General features: G+C 48.0%; 1 protein-coding gene across 3 annotated transcripts in view; it reads right to left on the bottom strand.

Moving 5' to 3' along the window:
- Nucleotides 1–21,326, bottom strand: part of SPIN1 (spindlin 1) — an 81,583-nt gene that overhangs the window by 34,823 nt on the left and 25,434 nt on the right. For all 3 annotated transcript variants that reach the window (XM_078061384.1, XM_078061386.1, XM_078061385.1), the window contains one exon: nucleotides 11,792–12,001. In XM_078061384.1, coding sequence (XP_077917510.1) covers nucleotides 11,792–11,843 — 52 coding nt within the window. In that variant the 5' untranslated portion in view covers nucleotides 11,844–12,001. The remainder of the gene's footprint in view (nucleotides 1–11,791; nucleotides 12,002–21,326) is intronic.

The raw sequence follows: 21,326 nt of genomic DNA, 5'->3' as shown, positions 1-21,326 counted from the left end.
TGCTGGTCTAGAACCAAACCTACAACAGCTCCCAGACATGCCTTTTACCAGCTGTTAATTTCAGTGGGCTCAGATTTTCCAAAGATAAAGACCCTGTCTGTTCCAGCGCCTCGTTTAGATTCAGAATCCTCACCAATCTCGTCCACACCACACTCAGTGCCTCCAACCCTACCAACTCACTCATTCTTCCCTGTGAACAGCTCTGCCTCTTGTGAAATCTCCCTGGGAGGCCATCAAGAGCACTCTGTCCCTGCCGCTGAGCAAATCTGACAAGCCCAGTTTTGTGTGACCAGAAGTGGCCTCTGGTGGGGAGGCTTCAACAGACATAAAGCTACGGGACTGTAAGGGAGAAATCAGGAATTCTGAGGGTTAATACTCTCCTCCTAAAGGTAGGAAATCTGAAAACCCATCTTTAGAGAAAACACCCAAAAATACTGACCCTTGGAGGCCTCAATCATGTAACTAAAGTCCACCAGGCGCCACTTACACATGCAGCTTCCAACCAACTCCTCTGTGCATCGCTGGGGGATCCACCTCAGATCTGAGGAAATGTGAAGAAAACCTCTCCTCGGTGCCCCTGGAAGATCCACCTCGGATCTCAGGAAATGTGAAAACCTCTCCTCTGTGCCCCTCTGGAGGGTCCACCTCGGATCTCAGGAAATGTGAAGAAAACCTCTCCTCTGTGCCTAGCTGGAGGGTCCACCTCGGATCTCAGGAAATGTGAAGAAAACCTCTCCTCTGTGCCTCTCTGGAGGATCCACCTCGGATCTCAGGAAATGTGAAAACCTCTCCTCTGTGCCTCTCCGGAGGATCCACCTCGGATCTCAGGAAATGTAAAGAAAACCTCTCCTCTGTGCCTAGCTGGAGGATCCACCTCGGATCTCAGGAAACGTAAAGAAAACTCTCCTCTGTGCCTCTCTGGAGGGTCCACCTCGGATCTCAGGAAATGTAAAGAAAACCTCTCCTCTGTGCCTCTCTGGAGGGTCCACCTCGGATCTCAGGAAATGTAAAGAAAACCTCTCCTCTGTGCCTCTCTGGAGGGTCCACCTCGGATCTCAGGAAATGTAAAGAAAACTCTCCTCTGTGCCTCTCTGGAGGATCCACCTCGGATCTCAGGAAATGTAAAGAAAACCTCTCCTCTGTGCCTCTCTGGAGGGTCCACCTCGGATCTCAGGAAATGTAAAGAAAACTCTCCTCTGTGCCTCTCTGGAGGGTCCACCTCGGATCTCAGGAAATGTAAAGAAAACCTCTCCTCTGTGCCTCTCTGGAGGGTCCACCTCGGATCTCAGGAAATGTAAAGAAAACCTCTCCTCTGTGCCTCTCTGGAGGGTCCACCTCGGATCTCAGGAAATGTAAAGAAAACTCTCCTCTGTGCCTCTCTGGAGGATCCACCTCGGATCTCAGGAAATGTAAAGAAAACCTCTCCTCTGTGCCTCTCTGGAGGGTCCACCTCGGATCTCAGGAAATGTAAAGAAAACTCTCCTCTGTGCCTCTCTGGAGGATCCACCTCGGATCTCAGGAAATGTAAAGAAAACCTCTCCCCTGTGCCCCTCTGGAGGATCCACCTCGGATCTCAGGAAATGTAAAGAAAACCTCTCCTCTGTGCCCCTCTGGAGGGTCCACCTCGGATCTCAGGAAATGTAAAGAAAACCTCTCCTCTGTGCCTCTCTGGAGGGTCCACCTCGGATCTCAGGAAATGTAAAGAAAACTCTCCCCTGTGCCTCTCTGGAGGGTCCACCTCGGATCTCAGGAAATGTAAAGAAAACCTCTCCTCTGTGCCTCTCTGGAGGGTCCACCTCGGATCTCAGGAAATGTAAAGAAAACCTCTCCTCTGTGCCTCTCTGGAGGGTCCACCTCGGATCTCAGGAAATGTAAACAAAACTCTCCCCTGTGCCTCTCTGGAGGATCCACCTCGGATCTCAGGAAATGTAAAGAAAACCTCTCCTCTGTGCCTAGTTGGAGGGTCCACCTCGGATCTCAGGAAATGTAAAGAAAACTCTCCTCTGTGCCTCTCTGGAGGGTCCACCTCGGATCTCAGGAAATGTAAAGAAAACTCTCCTCTGTGCCTCTCTGGAGGGTCCACCTCGGATCTCAGGAAATGTAAAGAAAACTCTCCCCTGTGCCTCTCTGGAGGGTCCACCACGGATCTCAGGAAATGTAAAGAAAACCTCTCCTCTGTGCCTAGCTGGAGGGTCCACCTCGGATCTCAGGAAATGTAAAGAAAACTCTCCTCTGTGCCTCTCTGGAGGGTCCACCTCGGATCTCAGGAAATGTAAAGAAAACTCTCCTCTGTGCCTCTCTGGAGGATCCACCTCGGATCTCAGGAAATGTGAAAACCTCTCCTCTGTGCCTCTCCGGAGGATCCACCTCGGATCTCAGGAAATGTAAAGAAAACCTCTCCTCTGTGCCTAGCTGGAGGATCCACCTCGGATCTCAGGAAACGTAAAGAAAACTCTCCTCTGTGCCTCTCTGGAGGGTCCACCTCGGATCTCAGGAAATGTAAAGAAAACCTCTCCTCTGTGCCTCTCTGGAGGGTCCACCTCGGATCTCAGGAAATGTAAAGAAAACCTCTCCTCTGTGCCTCTCTGGAGGGTCCACCTCGGATCTCAGGAAATGTAAAGAAAACTCTCCTCTGTGCCTCTCTGGAGGATCCACCTCGGATCTCAGGAAATGTAAAGAAAACCTCTCCTCTGTGCCTCTCTGGAGGGTCCACCTCGGATCTCAGGAAATGTAAAGAAAACTCTCCTCTGTGCCTCTCTGGAGGATCCACCTCGGATCTCAGGAAATGTAAAGAAAACCTCTCCTCTGTGCCCCTCTGGAGGGTCCACCTCGGATCTCAGGAAATGTAAAGAAAACCTCTCCTCTGTGCCTCTCTGGAGGGTCCACCTCGGATCTCAGGAAATGTAAAGAAAACTCTCCCCTGTGCCTCTCTGGAGGGTCCACCTCGGATCTCAGGAAATGTAAAGAAAACCTCTCCTCTGTGCCTCTCTGGAGGGTCCACCTCGGATCTCAGGAAATGTAAAGAAAACCTCTCCTCTGTGCCTCTCTGGAGGGTCCACCTCGGATCTCAGGAAATGTAAACAAAACTCTCCCCTGTGCCTCTCTGGAGGATCCACCTCGGATCTCAGGAAATGTAAAGAAAACCTCTCCTCTGTGCCTAGTTGGAGGGTCCACCTCGGATCTCAGGAAATGTAAAGAAAACTCTCCTCTGTGCCTCTCTGGAGGGTCCACCTCGGATCTCAGGAAATGTAAAGAAAACTCTCCTCTGTGCCTCTCTGGAGGGTCCACCTCGGATCTCAGGAAATGTAAAGAAAACTCTCCCCTGTGCCTCTCTGGAGGGTCCACCACGGATCTCAGGAAATGTAAAGAAAACCTCTCCTCTGTGCCTAGCTGGAGGGTCCACCTCGGATCTCAGGAAATGTAAAGAAAACTCTCCTCTGTGCCTCTCTGGAGGGTCCACCTCGGATCTCAGGAAATGTAAAGAAAACTCTCCTCTGTGCCTCTCTGGAGGATCCACCTCGGATCTCAGGAAATGTAAAGAAAACCTCTCCTCTGTGCCTAGCTGGAGGGTCCACCTCGGATCTCAGGAAATGTAAAGAAAACCTCTCCTCTGTGCCTCTCTGGAGGGTCCACCTCGGATCTCAGGAAATGTAAAGAAACCTCTCCTCTGTGCCCCTCTGGAGGATCCACCTTGGATCTCAGGAAATGTGAAGAAAACCTCTCCTCTGTGCCTCTCTGGAGGATCCACCTCGGATCTCAGGAAATGTAAAGAAAACTCTCCTCTGTGCCTCTCTGGAGGATCCACCTCGGATCTCAGGAAATGTAAAGAAAACCTCTCCTCTGTGCCTAGCTGGAGGGTCCACCTCGGATCTCAGGAAATGTAAAGAAAACCTCTCCTCTGTGCCTCTCTGGAGGGTCCACCTCGGATCTCAGGAAATGTAAAGAAACCTCTCCTCTGTGCCTCTCTGGAGGGTCCACCTCGGATCTCAGGAAATGTAAAGAAAACCTCTCCTCTGTGCCTCTCTGGAGGGTCCACCTCGGATCTCAGGAAATGTAAAGAAAACCTCTCCTCTGTGCCTCTCTGGAGGGTCCACCTCGGATCTCAGGAAATGTAAAGAAAACTCTCCTCTGTGCCTCTCTGGAGGGTCCACCTCGGATCTCAGGAAATGTAAAGAAAACTCTCCCCTGTGCCTCTCTGGAGGATCCACCTCGGATCTCAGGAAATGTAAAGAAAACCTCTCCCCTGTGCCCCTCTGGAGGGTCCACCTCGGATCTCAGGAAATGTAAAGAAAACTCTCCCCTGTGCCTCTCTGGAGGGTCCACCTCGGATCTCAGGAAATGTAAAGAAAACTCTCCCCTGTGCCCCTCTGGAGGGTCCACCTCGGATCTCAGGAAATGTAAAGAAAACTCTCCCCTGTGCCTCTCTGGAGGATCCACCTCGGATCTCAGGAAATGTAAAGAAAACCTCTCCTCTGTGCCCCTCTGGAGGGTCCACCTCGGATCTCAGGAAATGTAAAGAAAACTCTCCCCTGTGCCCCTCTGGAGGGTCCACCTCGGATCTCAGGAAATGTAAAGAAAACTCTCCCCTGTGCCTCTCTGGAGGATCCACCTCGGATCTCAGGAAATGTAAAGAAAACCTCTCCTCTGTGCCTAGCTGGAGGGTCCACCTCGGATCTCAGGAAATGTAAAGAAAACCTCTCCTCTGTGCCTCTCTGGAGGGTCCACCTCGGATCTCAGGAAATGTAAAGAAACCTCTCCTCTGTGCCCCTCTGGAGGATCCACCTTGGATCTCAGGAAATGTGAAGAAAACCTCTCCTCTGTGCCTCTCTGGAGGATCCACCTCGGATCTCAGGAAATGTAAAGAAAACCTCTCCTCTGTGCCTCTCTGAAGGGTCCACCTCGGATCTCAGGAAATGTAAAGAAAACTCTCCCCTGTGCCCCTCTGGAGGGTCCACCTCGGATCTCAGGAAATGTAAAGAAAACTCTCCCCTGTGCCTCTCTGGAGGATCCACCTCGGATCTCAGGAAATGTAAAGAAAACCTCTCCTCTGTGCCCCTCTGGAGGGTCCACCTCGGATCTCAGGAAATGTAAAGAAAACTCTCCCCTGTGCCTCTCTGGAGGGTCCACCTCGGATCTCAGGAAATGTAAAGAAAACTCTCCTCTGTGCCCCTCTGGAGGGTCCACCTCGGATCTCAGGAAATGTGAAGAAAACCTCTCCTCTGTGCCTCTCTGGAGGGTCCACCTCAGATCTCAGGAAATGTAAAGAAAACCTCTCCTCTGTGCCTCTCTGGAGGGTCCACCTCGGATCTCAGGAAATGTAAAGAAAACTCTCCCCTGTGCCTCTCTGGAGGATCCACCTCGGATCTCAGGAAATGTAAAGAAAACTCTCCTCTGTGCCTCTCTGGAGGGTCCACCTCGGATCTCAGGAAATGTAAAGAAAACTCTCCTCTGTGCCTCTCTGGAGGGTCCACCTCGGATCTCAGGAAATGTAAAGAAAACTCTCCCCTGTGCCTCTCTGGAGGATCCACCTCGGATCTCAGGAAATGTAAAGAAAACCTCTCCCCTGTGCCCCTCTGGAGGGTCCACCTCGGATCTCAGGAAATGTAAAGAAAACTCTCCCCTGTGCCTCTCTGGAGGGTCCACCTCGGATCTCAGGAAATGTAAAGAAAACTCTCCCCTGTGCCCCTCTGGAGGGTCCACCTCGGATCTCAGGAAATGTAAAGAAAACTCTCCCCTGTGCCTCTCTGGAGGATCCACCTCGGATCTCAGGAAATGTAAAGAAAACCTCTCCTCTGTGCCCCTCTGGAGGGTCCACCTCGGATCTCAGGAAATGTAAAGAAAACTCTCCCCTGTGCCTCTCTGGAGGGTCCACCTCGGATCTCAGGAAATGTAAAGAAAACTCTCCTCTGTGCCCCTCTGGAGGGTCCACCTCGGATCTCAGGAAATGTGAAGAAAACCTCTCCTCTGTGCCTCTCTGGAGGGTCCACCTCAGATCTCAGGAAATGTAAAGAAAACCTCTCCTCTGTGCCTCTCTGGAGGATCCACCTCGGATCTCAGGAAATGTAAAGAAAACCTCTCCTCTGTGCCTCTCTGGAGGGTCCACCTCGGATCTCAGGAAATGTAAAGAAAACTCTCCCCTGTGCCTCTCTGGAGGATCCACCTCGGATCTCAGGAAATGTAAAGAAAACTCTCCCCTGTGCCTCTCTGGAGGGTCCACCTCGGATCTCAGGAAATGTAAAGAAAACTCTCCCCTGTGCCTCTCTGGAGGATCCACCTCGGATCTCAGGAAATGTAAAGAAAACTCTCCTCTGTGCCTCTCTGGAGGGTCCACCTCGGATCTCAGGAAATGTAAAGAAAACTCTCCTCTGTGCCTCTCTGGAGGGTCCACCTCAGATCTCAGGAAATGTAAAGAAAACTCTCCTCTGTGCCTCTCTGGAGGATCCACCTCGGATCTCAGGAAATGTAAAGAAAACCTCTCCTCTGTGCCTCTCTGGAGGGTCCACCTCGGATCTCAGGAAATGTAAAGAAAACTCTCCTCTCTGCCCCTCTGGAGGGTCCACCTCGGATCTCAGGAAATGTAAAGAAAACTCTCCTCTGTGCCTCTCTGGAGGGTCCACCTCGGATCTCAGGAAATGTAAAGAAAACTCTCCCCTGTGCCTCTCTGGAGGGTCCACCTCGGATCTCAGGAAATGTAAAGAAAACTCTCCCCTGTGCCTCTCTGGAGGGTCCACCTCGGATCTCAGGAAATGTAAAGAAAACTCTCCTCTGTGCCTCTCTGGAGGATCCACCTCGGATCTCAGGAAATGTAAAGAAAACCTCTCCTCTGTGCCTAGCTGGAGGGTCCACCTCGGATCTCAGGAAATGTAAAGAAAACTCTCCTCTGTGCCCCTCTGGAGGGTCCACCTCGGATCTCAGGAAATGTGAAGAAAACCTCTCCTCTGTGCCTCTCTGGAGGGTCCACCTCGGATCTCAGGAAATGTAAAGAAAACTCTCCTCTGTGCCTCTCTGGAGGATCCACCTCGGATCTCAGGAAATGTAAAGAAAACCTCTCCTCTGTGCCTAGCTGGAGGGTCCACCTCGGATCTCAGGAAATGTAAAGAAAACTCTCCTCTGTGCCTCTCTGGAGGATCCACCTCGGATCTCAGGAAATGTAAAGAAAACCTCTCCTCTGTGCCTCTCTGGAGGGTCCACCTCGGATCTCAGGAAATGTAAAGAAAACCTCTCCTCTGTGCCTCTCTGGAGGGTCCACCTCGGATCTCAGGAAATGTAAAGAAAACTCTCCTCTGTGCCTCTCTGGAGGGTCCACCTCGGATCTCAGGAAATGTAAAGAAAACTCTCCTCTGTGCCTCTCTGGAGGGTCCACCTCGGATCTCAGGAAATGTAAAGAAAACCTCTCCTCTGTGCCTAGCTGGAGGGTCCACCTCGGATCTCAGGAAATGTAAAGAAAACCTCTCCTCTGTGCCTAGCTGGAGGGTCCACCTCGGATCTCAGGAAATGTAAAGAAAACCTCTCCTCTGTGCCTCTCTGGAGGGTCCACCTCAGATCTCAGGAAATGTAAAGAAAACCTCCCAAACTGACTAAAAAGCAAATAGACACGAAGACACTCCTAACAGGCCAAGCTAATTCAAACAAGTCTTTTTAAAAATACAATTTATAGCCTCAGAAGTATAAGCTACTTGCACCTATGAAATAATATGAAAAAAAGTGAGCTCACAGAAGAAACAAAATGCTCACTTAAGAAATCTTCTTAAAAGGTTGGAAAATAAAGTCAGTAAACCTCCTAAGAATGAGAAAATGGAAATGAGTAATTGGAGAAGTTTAGGAAAAAAAAACAGAAAGACCAGCCTAAGAAGCAGACGTCCCAGCAGCGTGCATTCCAGGGAGAAGAGGAAATGAGCACCAAAGAAGGAAGAACGGACCTACCACTGAAAAGCCCAAGGACCGAGTGAAAAAGACCCATTCAGCCACTCACTGTCATGTTTCCCAGCATATGAAAAGTCCAGCCCAGAAGTTTTCAGGGGGGAGGGAGAAACCACTGGACACACACCCAGATGCAGAAACAGCATCCAACTCCCCCAAACAGCAACACTGGGGTCTCAAAGACAAGGAATGGAGCAATGCCTGGAGAATTCTGAATGAAAAGTTATTTCCAACCTAGAACCTTTTGCCCCACTGAAGACTGAGCAGCAGAAAAGAATGAAGACAATATTGATGCAAGGTTTCAAAAGGAACCTCATCTAGGTGCACTTTTGGAAAACTGTATTAGAGACAACTTCAAACGGGCAGAAAAGTAGAGAATATTACCGACCACACATTCCACTTACCACTTTAAAGATTTTTATTTATTTATTTATTTGAGAGAGAGCATGAGTGGCAGGGGCGGGGAGTGGGGGAGGGATGGGGCAGAGGAGAGGGAGAAGCAGGCCCTCCACTGAGCAGGGAGCCTGACGAGGGGCTCAATCCCAGGACCCCAGGATCACGACCTGACCTAAAGGCAGACGCTTAACCGACTGAGTCACCCAGGCGCCCCTCCACTTGTCACTTTAACCATCAACTCATTCACCGTCTGCTCTGGAAGCTTCTTGACGCTGTACAAGCTTTTCCTAGGCAAGAGTGCACACCAAAACAGGGAGGGCATGGCAAGCAGAAACAAGGAGAATCCAGCTACAGAGAGGAAACAGGAATTCCAAGGATGACAGCATGGCCGTGGGGCTGTAGGACGCAGCTCAGAGAACAGGGCCGAAAGCACTAGAAGAGTCCCCAAGGAGCCGCGGACAGATGGGGCATTTATGGTGTCTGCCACCTGGCATATTACACTAACAGGTCTATAAAGCTGTGAGGACTGTTCAAGAGACTTCAAGCTGCAAAGAAATTTAAGCAAATAGAAAAAAAATTGAGAAATCTCTTAACTCCAGGAAAAACAAATAAACAAAAAAAAAAAAAAAAGAGAGAAAGTCATCGCCCTGCCTTCCTTGGTTCAGCACTGTCAGATTCAAGAGAAATCTGTCTACTCATATTATTTACAAATGGTGAAGGTAAACAACAGAAGGGACAGAGTGCCTGCTTTTTGTTATAAGTCTCTGGCACTACTTGACATTTTCAACAATGAATTTTTATTAATTTGATAAAAAAATCAAGGTTTTAAAAATATTTGCATACAGCAAAACTAGCTGCTAAATCAGTGTTAGGCAGATGCACATGTATTACTACGACTCCCCGTACCTATCTGTATGATTCAAGTGTGTCATAAAAAGAGAAAACCTGCAACCTTGGATAAACCAGTAAAAATGGAGGCTAACTCTAGGGGAAAAAACACATGGAAAATGTTGTGCCATATAACAGGACTTGCTGTCCATCATTAGGTGCATATAAATTACTATTTTAGTAACCAATTTAATTCCAACATAGTTATATAGATAAACCTAACTTATTTTAAATAGAAATGCCTAATATGTGGAACTAGATATATAAAAGCATGCAAGCATTCAATTTTCAAGTTTTTCCTGATCACCCACGCTCTACGTCACACAGAACGCAGTACTAGGGACTGCCTAGGGATCTATTTACCACTGCGGCACTTTTAAGGCAGGGCCTCAAATTCCTCACCCTCCTCCCATCGAGCATAGTACACACTCCCTCCCTTGACCCTGGGCTGGCAACGCAGCACACGTCGGCCCGTGTGAGCCCCAAGGCTCCAGGCTCCGCCGGGAGGACCTCGCAGCTGTGCCTGTTTCTCTGGAGACACTCGCGCTGGGGGGCTGTCATGGTAGTCCAGCTCCCCAGATGCCCAGGAAGGAGGAGAAGGGTCCCTCAGTTTTCTCTCCAGGCACAGCTGAGCCACTGCACCAATGCTGGAATGCCCACCCAGGCTTCTCCTTGCAGGAGAAAAAGAAACCCCCTTTTGGGTGAATTTTATTTGTAAATTACATGCGTAACTGACAAGAGCCTTGGTCTGTTAATAGGAAGATTGATTTAAGACAATTTTATAAACCATACTGATCAAGGGATCAGCAATCTTTCCAAAATATGATCAAACAACAGTGGGAAACAAGTGACCCCCCAGTCTCGTGTTAAAGTATCAAACAACGGGCCGACGAGAACTTACAGAGTACCCGCTTTGTCTTTAGCTCTACAGAAATGTGGAGGACGAAGAAAATATAAAATCAGAGTACGGACTGGGATTAACAATCTCTCCCTTAAGAGCAACAGCATCTCTCGGTTTAGATCCTTCGGGCACTTACACCACATGACACATCAGTGTAATCTGCTCACTCACTCTCCTGATGACAAGGACTCAAAATCAATGAAGAAAACAGGAGTGCTAAATTTGGAATGGTGTGCATAAAAAGGAATCTGGAAAATGAATTACTATTCCCAATGAAAAACGTGGGAGGTTTCACTGATCAACAAAAAAACGACAGTCGGTTAAGCGTCTGCCTTCGGCTCAGGTCATGATCCCGGGGTCCTGGGATGGAGCCCCGCATCAGGCTCCCTGGTCAGCTGGGAGTCTGCTTCTCTTGCGTGCACCCCCTCTGCCCCTCCCCACCACTCGTTCTCTCTCTCTCTCTCAAATAAATGTCTTAAAAAAAAAAAAAAAAAACTTGACAGCAATTTTCGCAATTAACAAAATAAAATTAAAAATATTTTACTGTAAATAGTATGATCAACGATAACAATGCTTTTTTGTAGAACAGCTATAATGTGCCAGGCACCTAGCTGATTTATTTATTTATTTAATTTATTTTATTTATAAAAGTTATTCCTCCTCATAAGCTCAGCACACCCCTGTTTAGGTGATAAAAACCAAGGCTCGGGAAGATGTGTGGTGTGCCTGCGTGTCTGTGGCTGAGAGGGCCGGGATTTGATGACACACTTGCAGATGGCTTATGCCTCAGTCTGTCATCTCTGGCCCAAAGTAATCTTCTGACAAACCCTAAACAGTGAAATCAATATTATCTTTACAAAAAAGGAGCTAAAATAAAAGACATAATGGGTACTTAAAAATCTGAATCCCTGTGGCTCTTCTACAAAGAATTCCAAATACTACCTTAATAAATTTAAGAAACAGTACTAAATCAAACAGCAACCATTTCTGTAGAATTATTAGTTTTACCAGCATAATTCTCAGATTCATTTATCAAAGAATCTTAAAATGCTATGACAGACTTTTTTCAACATTTTAATGTATTTCTGAATGGAGAGGAACTTAAGTCCTAAAGAAAATACCACTTACCTATTTCACAGTGTAGCCTGTTAGACTTTACCTTTGTTTCTGGGGTGGGTAAAAATCATGCAAAGTCTAACCTTCTATTCTAGTTGTAGTAGCTGTGTGCCACAAAAGTAAGAATCAATTTCTATTAAATATTTATTTCATTTCTATCCATTTCATTCCAATAAAGTTCTTTCAAACAAACATACAAAAAGCTTTTTTCCTTAAAATCACTATAAATACCCTAAGTCTCATACTGCTCTAGTCAAATCACTTTCACTTCTTTCAAAAAGAAATGATAAATCCTTCATTTCTTATAATCCCATTAGGTAGGTGTTTACAGTTCACTTGCTAAATTTAATGGACATCTGTAACTTGCTAGAAGGTGAAAGACTACGGAAAAAATATGAACACTGTCCCTGCCTTTTAAAAAAGGAAGCTCTTTTTTCCCATGTATGTGTACAGAGTAGTGGAAAGCACACAGCTTTAAGAACAGCAAACCACTAGGAACTATGCGAAAGTATTCCTGGGTTTTAGCAACATTTCACACTTACTAAAAAACACAGGGACCGCACCGCCTACCTGCATCCGCTCTGGACCGCTGGCCAGGTGTCTTCCCGAATGGGGTCTTCATTCATCTGTATTTAAGTGAGCAGCACAGCTGCCTGACTAGGGTGAAAATTGAATACTCTCCGATTTGAAACTTTTCACAGAATCTCAATGTTCTTGTTAATCCATCATCCAAGTGCCTCTTTTACAAGTTCAGCAAAAACATGTGAAATCATAAGGACTCTGTAAAACAGTGAAGTGATAGTTCGTTACTAGAGCGTCATCATAAGAGCAAAACTACCCGAGTGAGCCACCAACTAACATAAAATTTTAAACACGACATCCGCTACAGAGTGCTTTGCCCAGAAGCAATTAGCCTTATTTCCGCAGACCTGGGCGCCAAGGGCAGCACCACTCCCCGGAGGCCGCGGGGAACACCACACCACGTCTGCCTCCTCCACGCACCCCAGGACCCATTCTGCCGCCAACATCAGTAAAGGGCGGACGCCGGGGTGTTCGTGAAGATGGACCCTGGCCATGGCCCATATCTCCTCGATGGGACACGAAGACCCAGCCCACGGGGGCGGTGGTCCCGGGGAGGAAGGGTACCAGCACGGCTGCAGTGGGGGCAGCACGGGAACCAAGTTCAGGTCAGAACCACGGCTGGGCGCCAGGTCAGCAGGCCAGCAGCGGAGGCAAGAGAAAGGAGCACAGCCAACAAGACTGAGGTGCCCTGTCCGCTCCCAGAGGAAAAGATCAGTAAGTCCCACACCCATGCAAAAGTAAGGTCATCTTAGGGAAGCAGTTTATCCTTTCAGCCAAGTTTGATTCCAGTTCCAGTCCACATAGTAATACATATGTAATACACAGTCTCATAAAACACGAAAATGTCTGGGGCAAATCCCATTGAACCCAGGACTGCTCTAGGCTGGGCGTATTCAGTCTTCATGCAACCACCGCCTGTGTTCACAGGTGTAGGAACTAAAGGCAGTGTTGATTAATTTTCGAGACAAAAATGTAACAAAATAGAATGATTAAAAAGCATAATTAGTTGGGGAGAGAAGAATCCATTTAACCAATAAAAATCCTTAACTATATAAACCTTTTTATTATTCAAGGAAGATAGACTTAAAAATGACCAGATCTTAAGAACTCATGCATTCAGTAAGTATCCAGGGTGCCCCCTTTGGGGCTCGGGAAGGAGGGGGACAGTGCAAGCCTCAGCCAGGAGCAGCACCCCTTCTGGACGCGGCCTTCCCCTGCGAGGTTCCCGTACTCTGTGGCCTCGCCGTCCAAGGCCTGAGGAGCCCACACCGAGGCTGCCTGACACGTGGCTGCCACCCATCTCCCGAGTCCACCCACAGCCCCTGGAGCCTCGCTCCCCGACCCTGTTCAGCACCAGCCACGCCACCTCCCTCAGGAACTCATCCACACGACCCCCCTGCCCTGGGGGGCCCTGCCTTCCGGAAGGCAGAATGCCGCTGGGCCCCCCACACACACACAGCTCCCCACCCTGCCGTCCACACAGCCACAGCGTGGCCTGACGTCTTGGTCTCCGGCCGCCTGAGGACCCTGTGCCCGCTCTCCTCCTCTGCACCGCCATTCTCACCACGTTCTTGGCACCAATGCCCCTGCAACTTGCCCCTCAGGTCTCTGACACCCTCCTTTCAAGCCACCTGCTCCCCACCCCCGCCACTGAACTCCAGGGTCACAGCCTGCACCTTCTCATCACCAAGGACGACCACACGTCCAGAATCCTCGTTCCAAGCACCTCAACTCAGACCGCCTCCGATCGTCCCCCTTCCCTTACCCGGCCACTCCCACCCCACACTTCCCTGCTGCAACCATCACCTCTCTCTGTGGCCTCACCCCTGTGGCACTGTCCGTGGTCTTCCTCGGGGACTAACTGCCCTCCTAACTGCTCTGACTCTTCGGACATCAACCACGACAGTACTCCCGTTTTCCTCCATTTTCTTACCCTTCTTGTCCTGTCACCTTGGTGGCAAAACCCTGACCCAACTCCTTGCCTACAGCGCCCACAGCTTATGCCATTAGGCATGGCCAGCCAGTTTTTCACCTCCCGCCTCAAGTGAGCATGCAACAGCGGTCCGCGCCCCATCTGCCAGGGGGACAGCCCCGCACGAGAGAGGACAGCTCACCCTCGCACCACCTGACCCTGACGGCGCCCTCCACGCTCCCCTGCCTTCCCACCAGAGCATTCTCGGCAGCACTCGACAAACGATGCACCATCTCCCAACTGGACAACATCCCCCGACTCCTGGTGCTCGACACAAAGCCGCCTCCAAGACTGAGGAATAGTCTAATCTGCACAAGTACCAACGTACCCTAGCCTAGTGAACTAAACTGGTTCTGTAACAGGAGAAACCCAGCTTCCGGAGGTCCTGAAGCGTGCGGCCTTCTCCCGGTGATGCTTCCTACTGCACACCCGTCACCGCGGGTGGCCGGGATGAACCTGTCCGGCCTGTTCTACTTTTCAACAGTGCAAGGCACAGGTTGAAGGAAGAGCTGCAGTGAGAGAGGCTGAATAATCTAAGAATGCAAAATGTGAGCTCAAAGTCCTTCCCCATTTATGAGATGCAGTTAATATTCCAACTGCCTAATCTTACCGATGCCTGTGAGTCCAGAGACAAAGGGGGAGCCCGAGCAAGGGGCAAACACAACCCAGTGCTGACCAACGCACCCCTGGCTTTGCTCTGTTCCTACAGCTGCCATATGATGCTTCGAGAAACTTCCCCAGAACAAATCTCACTCTTTTGACTGGAGAGAGAAAAACTTAACTTGTTCAAAAAACACTTTTAAACATACTTTTACCTTAAGTTACTCTATTAAGGGGTTAATTTAGTCAACAAGACAAAGTGAAGATAAATTTTTCTTAAAAAACTGTAAATGCTGACGTAAAATCGCATTATTTCTAGGAGAGTGGGAATTACTAAAGTTTGTTCAAGTATTACAGAAAACGCTGTCATGGGCCATGGAAAGGCAGGCCTAGGTTTGCAGAGGCCCGAAGGCCGCGGCCGTCACGAGGGCAAGGGCACCACAGCGCCACGGCGCCACGCGGCTTTCGGCTGCGGGGCCACACAAGCCAGCGCCCCTCACGCGAGCCAGGCGCTCCTCGTGGCCCCCGGGGACGCCGTCACTCACACAGCATTGTCAGAAAGGCTTCCCCAAGCCTCTGCACTTCATCCCCAGTTTACAGTGAGCACAGGTGACCCGAGAGCCACACACAAGGGGCGCCACTCCCCCAAGGTCCACGTCCGGCTCCAGCCTGAGACTAACGGAGCCCTGAGTGCGGGGTCTGGAGGGGAAAGCCGTTCGAGACACTGCAGACCAGCGGAGAAATTCAAGGACACTGTGGCATTACCACTGGCCCCTCACACACACTTGTGACGCTGGGGTGGCACACCCAAATATGGTCACTCTCAGGAAACACATACAGAGCTTTCTAGAAGCAGACGGCCATGAGGTCTGCAAGTGAATTTCAAATGGTTCAGGAAAGAAAATGAAATACACATACACACAATAAAATGAAAACTGCAAACTACTAATTCTTGAATCTAAATGAGGGGCGTACTAATGCTCTTTGAACTCATATTTCAATTTGAAGCTTTTCACAATAAAAAGTTGGAGAAGAAAAGATCCTGGATTTTCCTCTGCTAAATCCACCTTTACTAAACACGGCCAGGCTTGCAATTTTGCTAAACAATCTTTAAAATGTGTCATTAGTTTAGTGTTCAAACTCGAAATTCTCCTTCCATAATAATCTTAAAGGGGACGAGACTCACAAACGGTTTCACAGAAAAACAATGTCCCAAGGCGCACTCTGTGCGTCACACGCCGCTGCCCGCGCATCTGCTCAGACACCTCACGGCCACCAGGAGGTACACGCAGGGACCACGCTGCGGCACGGGCAGACCGCAAGGAGCACCGCCGAGATAACTTCCTATGTTAACAATAAACACGTACATTGTTCCCATAAAGGAAGAGAGCGCCACAAAATTCAATGCCACTACACGCTATTTCCAGAAAGCGTAAGAAATGAGCGCTTCCACATTTCAGATATAAACAAATTACATACCAAAGTATTTGCGGCCAGCTGTTATCATCAAACAGTGCTATTTATAAAAAGGAAATAAATCTCCAAAACTGTTTAAGCAAAGATGTTAAGTCCCAAAGAGGTCTCCACACCTGGACCACTACCAGAAAAGTACAAGGGAGTGCTAACGGCCAAAATACGTCCAGTGTGCGCTGAAGTCTGGGTTGCTAATAAGCTGTCTGAAAGCTGTTGTCACGGACGGTTCAACATGGGTGGGAGGAACCTGTATGACCACAAACACTTACGTGAAAAATGATATACAGCCAGAATCTGAACAGGACTAAATACTAAATAACATTCTTAATTACAGTATTATAGTTATAAGGAAAAATATCCCTATTATAAGAAGTGTCATGCCGTCTGCAATTTACTGCAAACTTTCAAATGGCTCAACAAAAAAACGTTAGTGCAGTAAAATATTAGTGAATGGATCTCAATGGAGGGTATACAATATAACTCAGCTACAGTTTCAACTTTTCTGTGTGTAGAAAATTTCATTTAAAAAGTCTCAGGAACGGGCGCCTGAGTGGCTCAGTGGGTTGAGCGTCCAACTCGGTTTCACCTCAGGTCATGATCTCAGGGTTGTGACTCAAGTCTCCGTCGGGCTCCGCTCTGGGTGTGGAGCCTGCTTGGGATTCTCTCTCTCTCTCCACTGCCCCTACCCCCTGTGCATGTGCACATGCACACTCTCTCTCTCTAAAATGAATAAATAAAATCTCATTAAAAAAAAACAAAGTCTGGGGGCGCCTGGGTGGCTCGGCCATTAAGCATCTGCCTTCGGCTCAGGTCATGATCCCAGGGTCCTGGGATCGAGCCCCACATCGGGCTCTCTGCTCAGCGGGAAGCCTGCTTCTCCCTCTCCCACTCCCCCTGCTTGTGCTCCTGCTCTTGCTATCTCTCTCTGTGAAATAAATAAATAAAGTCTTTAAAAAAAAAAAAAAGTCTAGGGAAGGGAGGGCGCCTGGGTGGCTCAGTCGGTTAAAGGTCTGCCTTCGGCTCAGGTCATGGTCCCAGGGTCCTGGGATCGAGCCCCACATCAGGCTCCCTGCTCGGCGGAGAGTCTGCTTCTCCCTCTCCCTCTGTTGCTCCCCGCTTGTGCGCGTATACACGTGCGTGCGCTCTCTCTCTCTCTGTCAAATAAATAAATAAATAAAATCTTTAAAAAAAAAAGTCTGGGGAAAAAAATAGCAGAGGGAGGAGAAAAGGCAAGTTTGGACCTGGTGATGACACAGGTTTTTGTAGATGCTCAAAGATCTGTAATTTATTTTCTAAGATGTGATTTTTTAAAATCGATTAAAAAAGACAGCAAAGGGGGCGCCTTGGTGGCTCAGCTGGTTAAGCATCTGCCTTCGGCTCAGGTCATGATCTCAGGGTTCTGGGATCAAGTCCCATGTCCGGCTCCTTTCTCAGCAGGGAGCCTGCTTCTCCCTCTGCCTGCCGCTTCCCCTGCTTGTGCTCGCTCTCTCTGTCAAATAAATAAATAAAATCGTTTAAAAAATTAATTAAAAAATAAAAAATTTTTTTAAATTAAAAAGCAAAATATTTGTAATTCCTAAATCTAGATGGGGAACATACAAATGTTCAACTGCCTATTTCAACTCTTCTATATGCTTGGAATTTTTCACAATAAAAAGAGAGAAAAAGAATCAATGGTTTTACTTTGTAAATCTAGAAAGAAACCCACTGGAGTATAACTGAGAACCTTCCTAGGTTTACTGGAAATTTACTTCCTAGAATTTACTAGAAAGTCCAATGGAGGGGTACCTGGGTGGCTCAGTCAGCTGGGCAGCTGGCTCTTGATTTCAGCTCAGGTCATGAGATGGAGCCTCACATTGGGCTCCACTCAGCACAGTCTGCTTGAGGATTCTCTCTCCCTCTGCCCCTTCCCCCTGCTCGCCCAAGCTCTCTCTCCCTAAATAAATAGATTAATAAATAAATAAATCTTTAAAAAAAAAAAGCAAAGAAAAGAAAAGAAAGTCCAATGGATGGCACCTAAAGACAACATTACAGAGGCCCCTACTGCAGGCTGTCCCCTTTGGTTCAAACCTCAAAATTAAAATGAAGGGCTCAATATGAATAAAGTGTTGTTGATTACCCAGGGTTTGGCTATAATACCAAGTGGACATCTGAAGGCCTCCACAATCCCAAACTCTCATATACCAATATAAGCAAAAACCCTACACATCTCAGTACCATGTTCTAATACAGGAGATCTCAAGCACAGACAAAATGCACAGGTGCCATGAATCTGGACAAGGGAAACGTGTCTTCATTTTCCTAACCTTCACATCTCAAAGACAGCACCTCCCTCCACCATGAATGTATGCAACAAACCACAACACTATTAGAACCTTCCTCAGGAGGAAGCAGTCTTTCCATCCCACTGCATGTGTTGTAGATCTCAGTCACTTTTAAGCTCATCAACACTTTTAAATGATGTCACGTGGCATGCCACAGACCAGACCCAACCAGAGCAGACCAGCTGCTGGGTCGGCAGTCCTCCAACTGTGAAAACAGAACTGGTGATGCTGTAAGACAAAGAGCTGGGCCAGCCCTGGTCCAAATTCCAGGGAAAGTCCCTCTAAATCCTTGGAGGAATCTCTGTGATTCATGGTGGCCCCTAGATGTTTTGTGCTAAAAAGATGTCTCAGAATGGGGTTGGTCACACCAGAAAGACCAATCATGGGACTGGGGGACTAAGGCTCTAAATCCCAAGATGGCAGCCCAACTGTTTGATTGTCAATTCAACCTGACGGCCAACGATCCATCAACCATGTTTACATAATGGAATCCCAATAAAACTCTGGACACAAGCTGAAGTGGGCTCCCTTGGCAACGCTCCAACTCCACATACAGCTACACAGCCACATGCAAGGCAGGCAATGCTCCTGACTCGAAGAAGAGCACTACAAGCTTCCCATTCAGACCCTCAGAGATCTCGCCCTATGTGTTTGTTCCTCTTACGGCTGGTCCTGATTTGGATCCTTTTCTGCAAGTAGACACACACCTTCGGTTCCAGACCACTGGAAGTTAAAAGAATTTTTTGTTTCCCAGTGCAGAAAAATGCTACATTAACACTAGTCCATTAAGTGTAAAACAGCATTAAGTCTAAAAAACAATACCTTAATTTGAGAACTTTATTGCTAAAAACTAATCATCATCTGAGCTTTCAGCAAAATAATGCAAAAATTTGCAATACTGCAAGAATCACCGAAATATGATGCAGAGACACAAAGCAAGCAAAAAACTGTGGGAAAAATGGCGCCGCGTGCTTGACAGAGTTGTCACAAACCCTCCATTTGTAAAGAACAGTATCTGCAGAGCACAATGCGATGAAGCTCAGTAAGATGACGGGAGCCTGCACAGTGCTTTCCTGAATTCTGCAAGATGTTCTAGTAAATCATCAAATCTGAGAGGGCCGTGGGAACCCCCAAACTTGGGGCTGGGGTCTGCCATGAGGACAGCTGTGCGGAGGACAGCGCTGCAGCCTCTGACGTCTGACCTCACCCAGGAAGTCGGTGCTGTAAGCACACACAGGTCTACACGGCTCCCTGGTGTTCCTTCTCACTGATGACCTGCTGGCCAGTACGTGAAGAAAGAAAAATCAAAGACCACCTCAATTTACTTTTTGACGAGCATCAAAAGCCATAATTTAAGTATCTTAAAATATAAAGATTTAATGATGCATATATTAATATCAAGTTGCACTTAACATACTAAAGAAGCCAATGTACCGTTAGATTTATTTTCATAGTTTTACAACCATTTAAATATAACTGATTTCTATTGTGATCCCTTCCACTTTATTTACTGTATTCAGAAACACTACAAGAAACATTACAACAGGTTTCAGCAGACTGCCAAGAGGACCACAGCACAACCACCTGCCTAAACCACCTGCCTAAACCACCGGCAACAAGCAACTCTGGAATCTTCCAAGGCCACCTGCAGCACCACATAAAGAATGGACAACTCCTGGGAGGGAGAGACTCATCACTGAGAACATCCCCCTGAAAGCTAGAAAATCAAAATGAAATCTAAAAGAACACCCCAACAAGAACTATCAGGAACCAGGGTTTCTTAGAGAAATGGCTACTTTCAGGTCAGGTGCAGGACACACAGGAGGAGGGGTGTCAAAGAGACAGGGGGTTCTCTTAACCATTTTCCTAAGTTCTGTACGTGACTGAAAACTTCCATGACAAGATCTTGAACACATACTTAGAAGGCATCGAAGGACGTGATGGTAGCACTCACGGGGGCAGCGTCTAGGGAGGTAAAGCCCATGTCCCAAACAGCTCGGATCACTGAGAGCAAGGGGCGGCTGAAGGCTGACAGCTCTGCGAGGAGCCGAGGACCAGAACCCCAGGACTATTGGGGACCTTCACAGCAAGGAGAGGGCTGTGAACCCAGGCTGCTGTACTCCTAACATGGAGCTGAGGGGAGCCCAGACTGCCCACTCACCCAGCTGCCTGACAGAAGCAAGCGTAAATCTTCCCTAGGAATACCATCCCAGACTCCAGATTATTTCAAACAATTTTTAAAATGTAATCTACTGCATGTGCACACATGTGCACACATACAAACTGGCCCGCAAGGAGACAAAAACTGGCAGAAACAACAAATAATGAAAAAAGCAGACCCACAGAGTTGCTAGGTATTTGGAGTTGTAAAATCATACCTGAAAGTATGCTGGGGGAAGAAAGATACGGAAATATAATTATTAAATGAAAAATAAAACAGCTGTCAGCATCATGCTCCAAAGGGTAAGACCTAACAGAAACTGGTAGAAAACTTTTGTTAAAATCAAGGACAGGCGGCAAACAGCCTTGAAGTTTCCCTGAGCAGACAGAAACAGTTTAGTCATGCAGGCAAAGCTTGATTTAACTTATTTTGCAGACTGACTGGACCTGGGTCACCCCTCGATTGTGCCTCTGAACATCACAAGCAAAACTTGAACTGCGTCCCAAGGTTGGTATGAGGTAACCACTGAGCAGTTCCATATAACTTGAGAACGTTCTAGCATCATGACCAGTCCCCGGGAAGAATACAGTCACCGACTTCTCCCCATATGGGCTGCTTTATGACCAGGCACCCCCGAGCCTCACTCCATGCTCTGGTTCGAGTCCTCCCAGTCTGCAAAGCGCTGTCTGAGTGTGTGCGTGATAAACTTCTGCTAACTGCTACTTCCATGACCCGCTGGTCTTACTTTGGCTATTTTGAGCCTCTGACATTTCATGGTGTCAGGAGTGGAGTGCGAACAAGACTCCCCATGACCTCTACAGCCAGAGGGCAAACAGGTGCTGGGGCCCTCAGAGCCCACTGAACTCCCCACTTTCTCCCCGACCCTGCAATTTTAAGGTAAGTCTCTCTGGGTTCTGAGCTCTCCAACCTTCTAGTGCACACTTGCTTTCTGTCCCTACTTTGCTTTCTGGTTTCTATTTCCCTTTGCTGAAA

Source organism: Halichoerus grypus, chromosome 14 (assembly GCF_964656455.1).
Source record: "Halichoerus grypus chromosome 14, mHalGry1.hap1.1, whole genome shotgun sequence".
NCBI lineage: Eukaryota > Metazoa > Chordata > Mammalia > Carnivora > Phocidae > Halichoerus > Halichoerus grypus.
The sequence above is the reverse complement of the archived record's forward strand: the minus strand, read 5'-3'. Positions and strand labels throughout refer to the sequence as shown.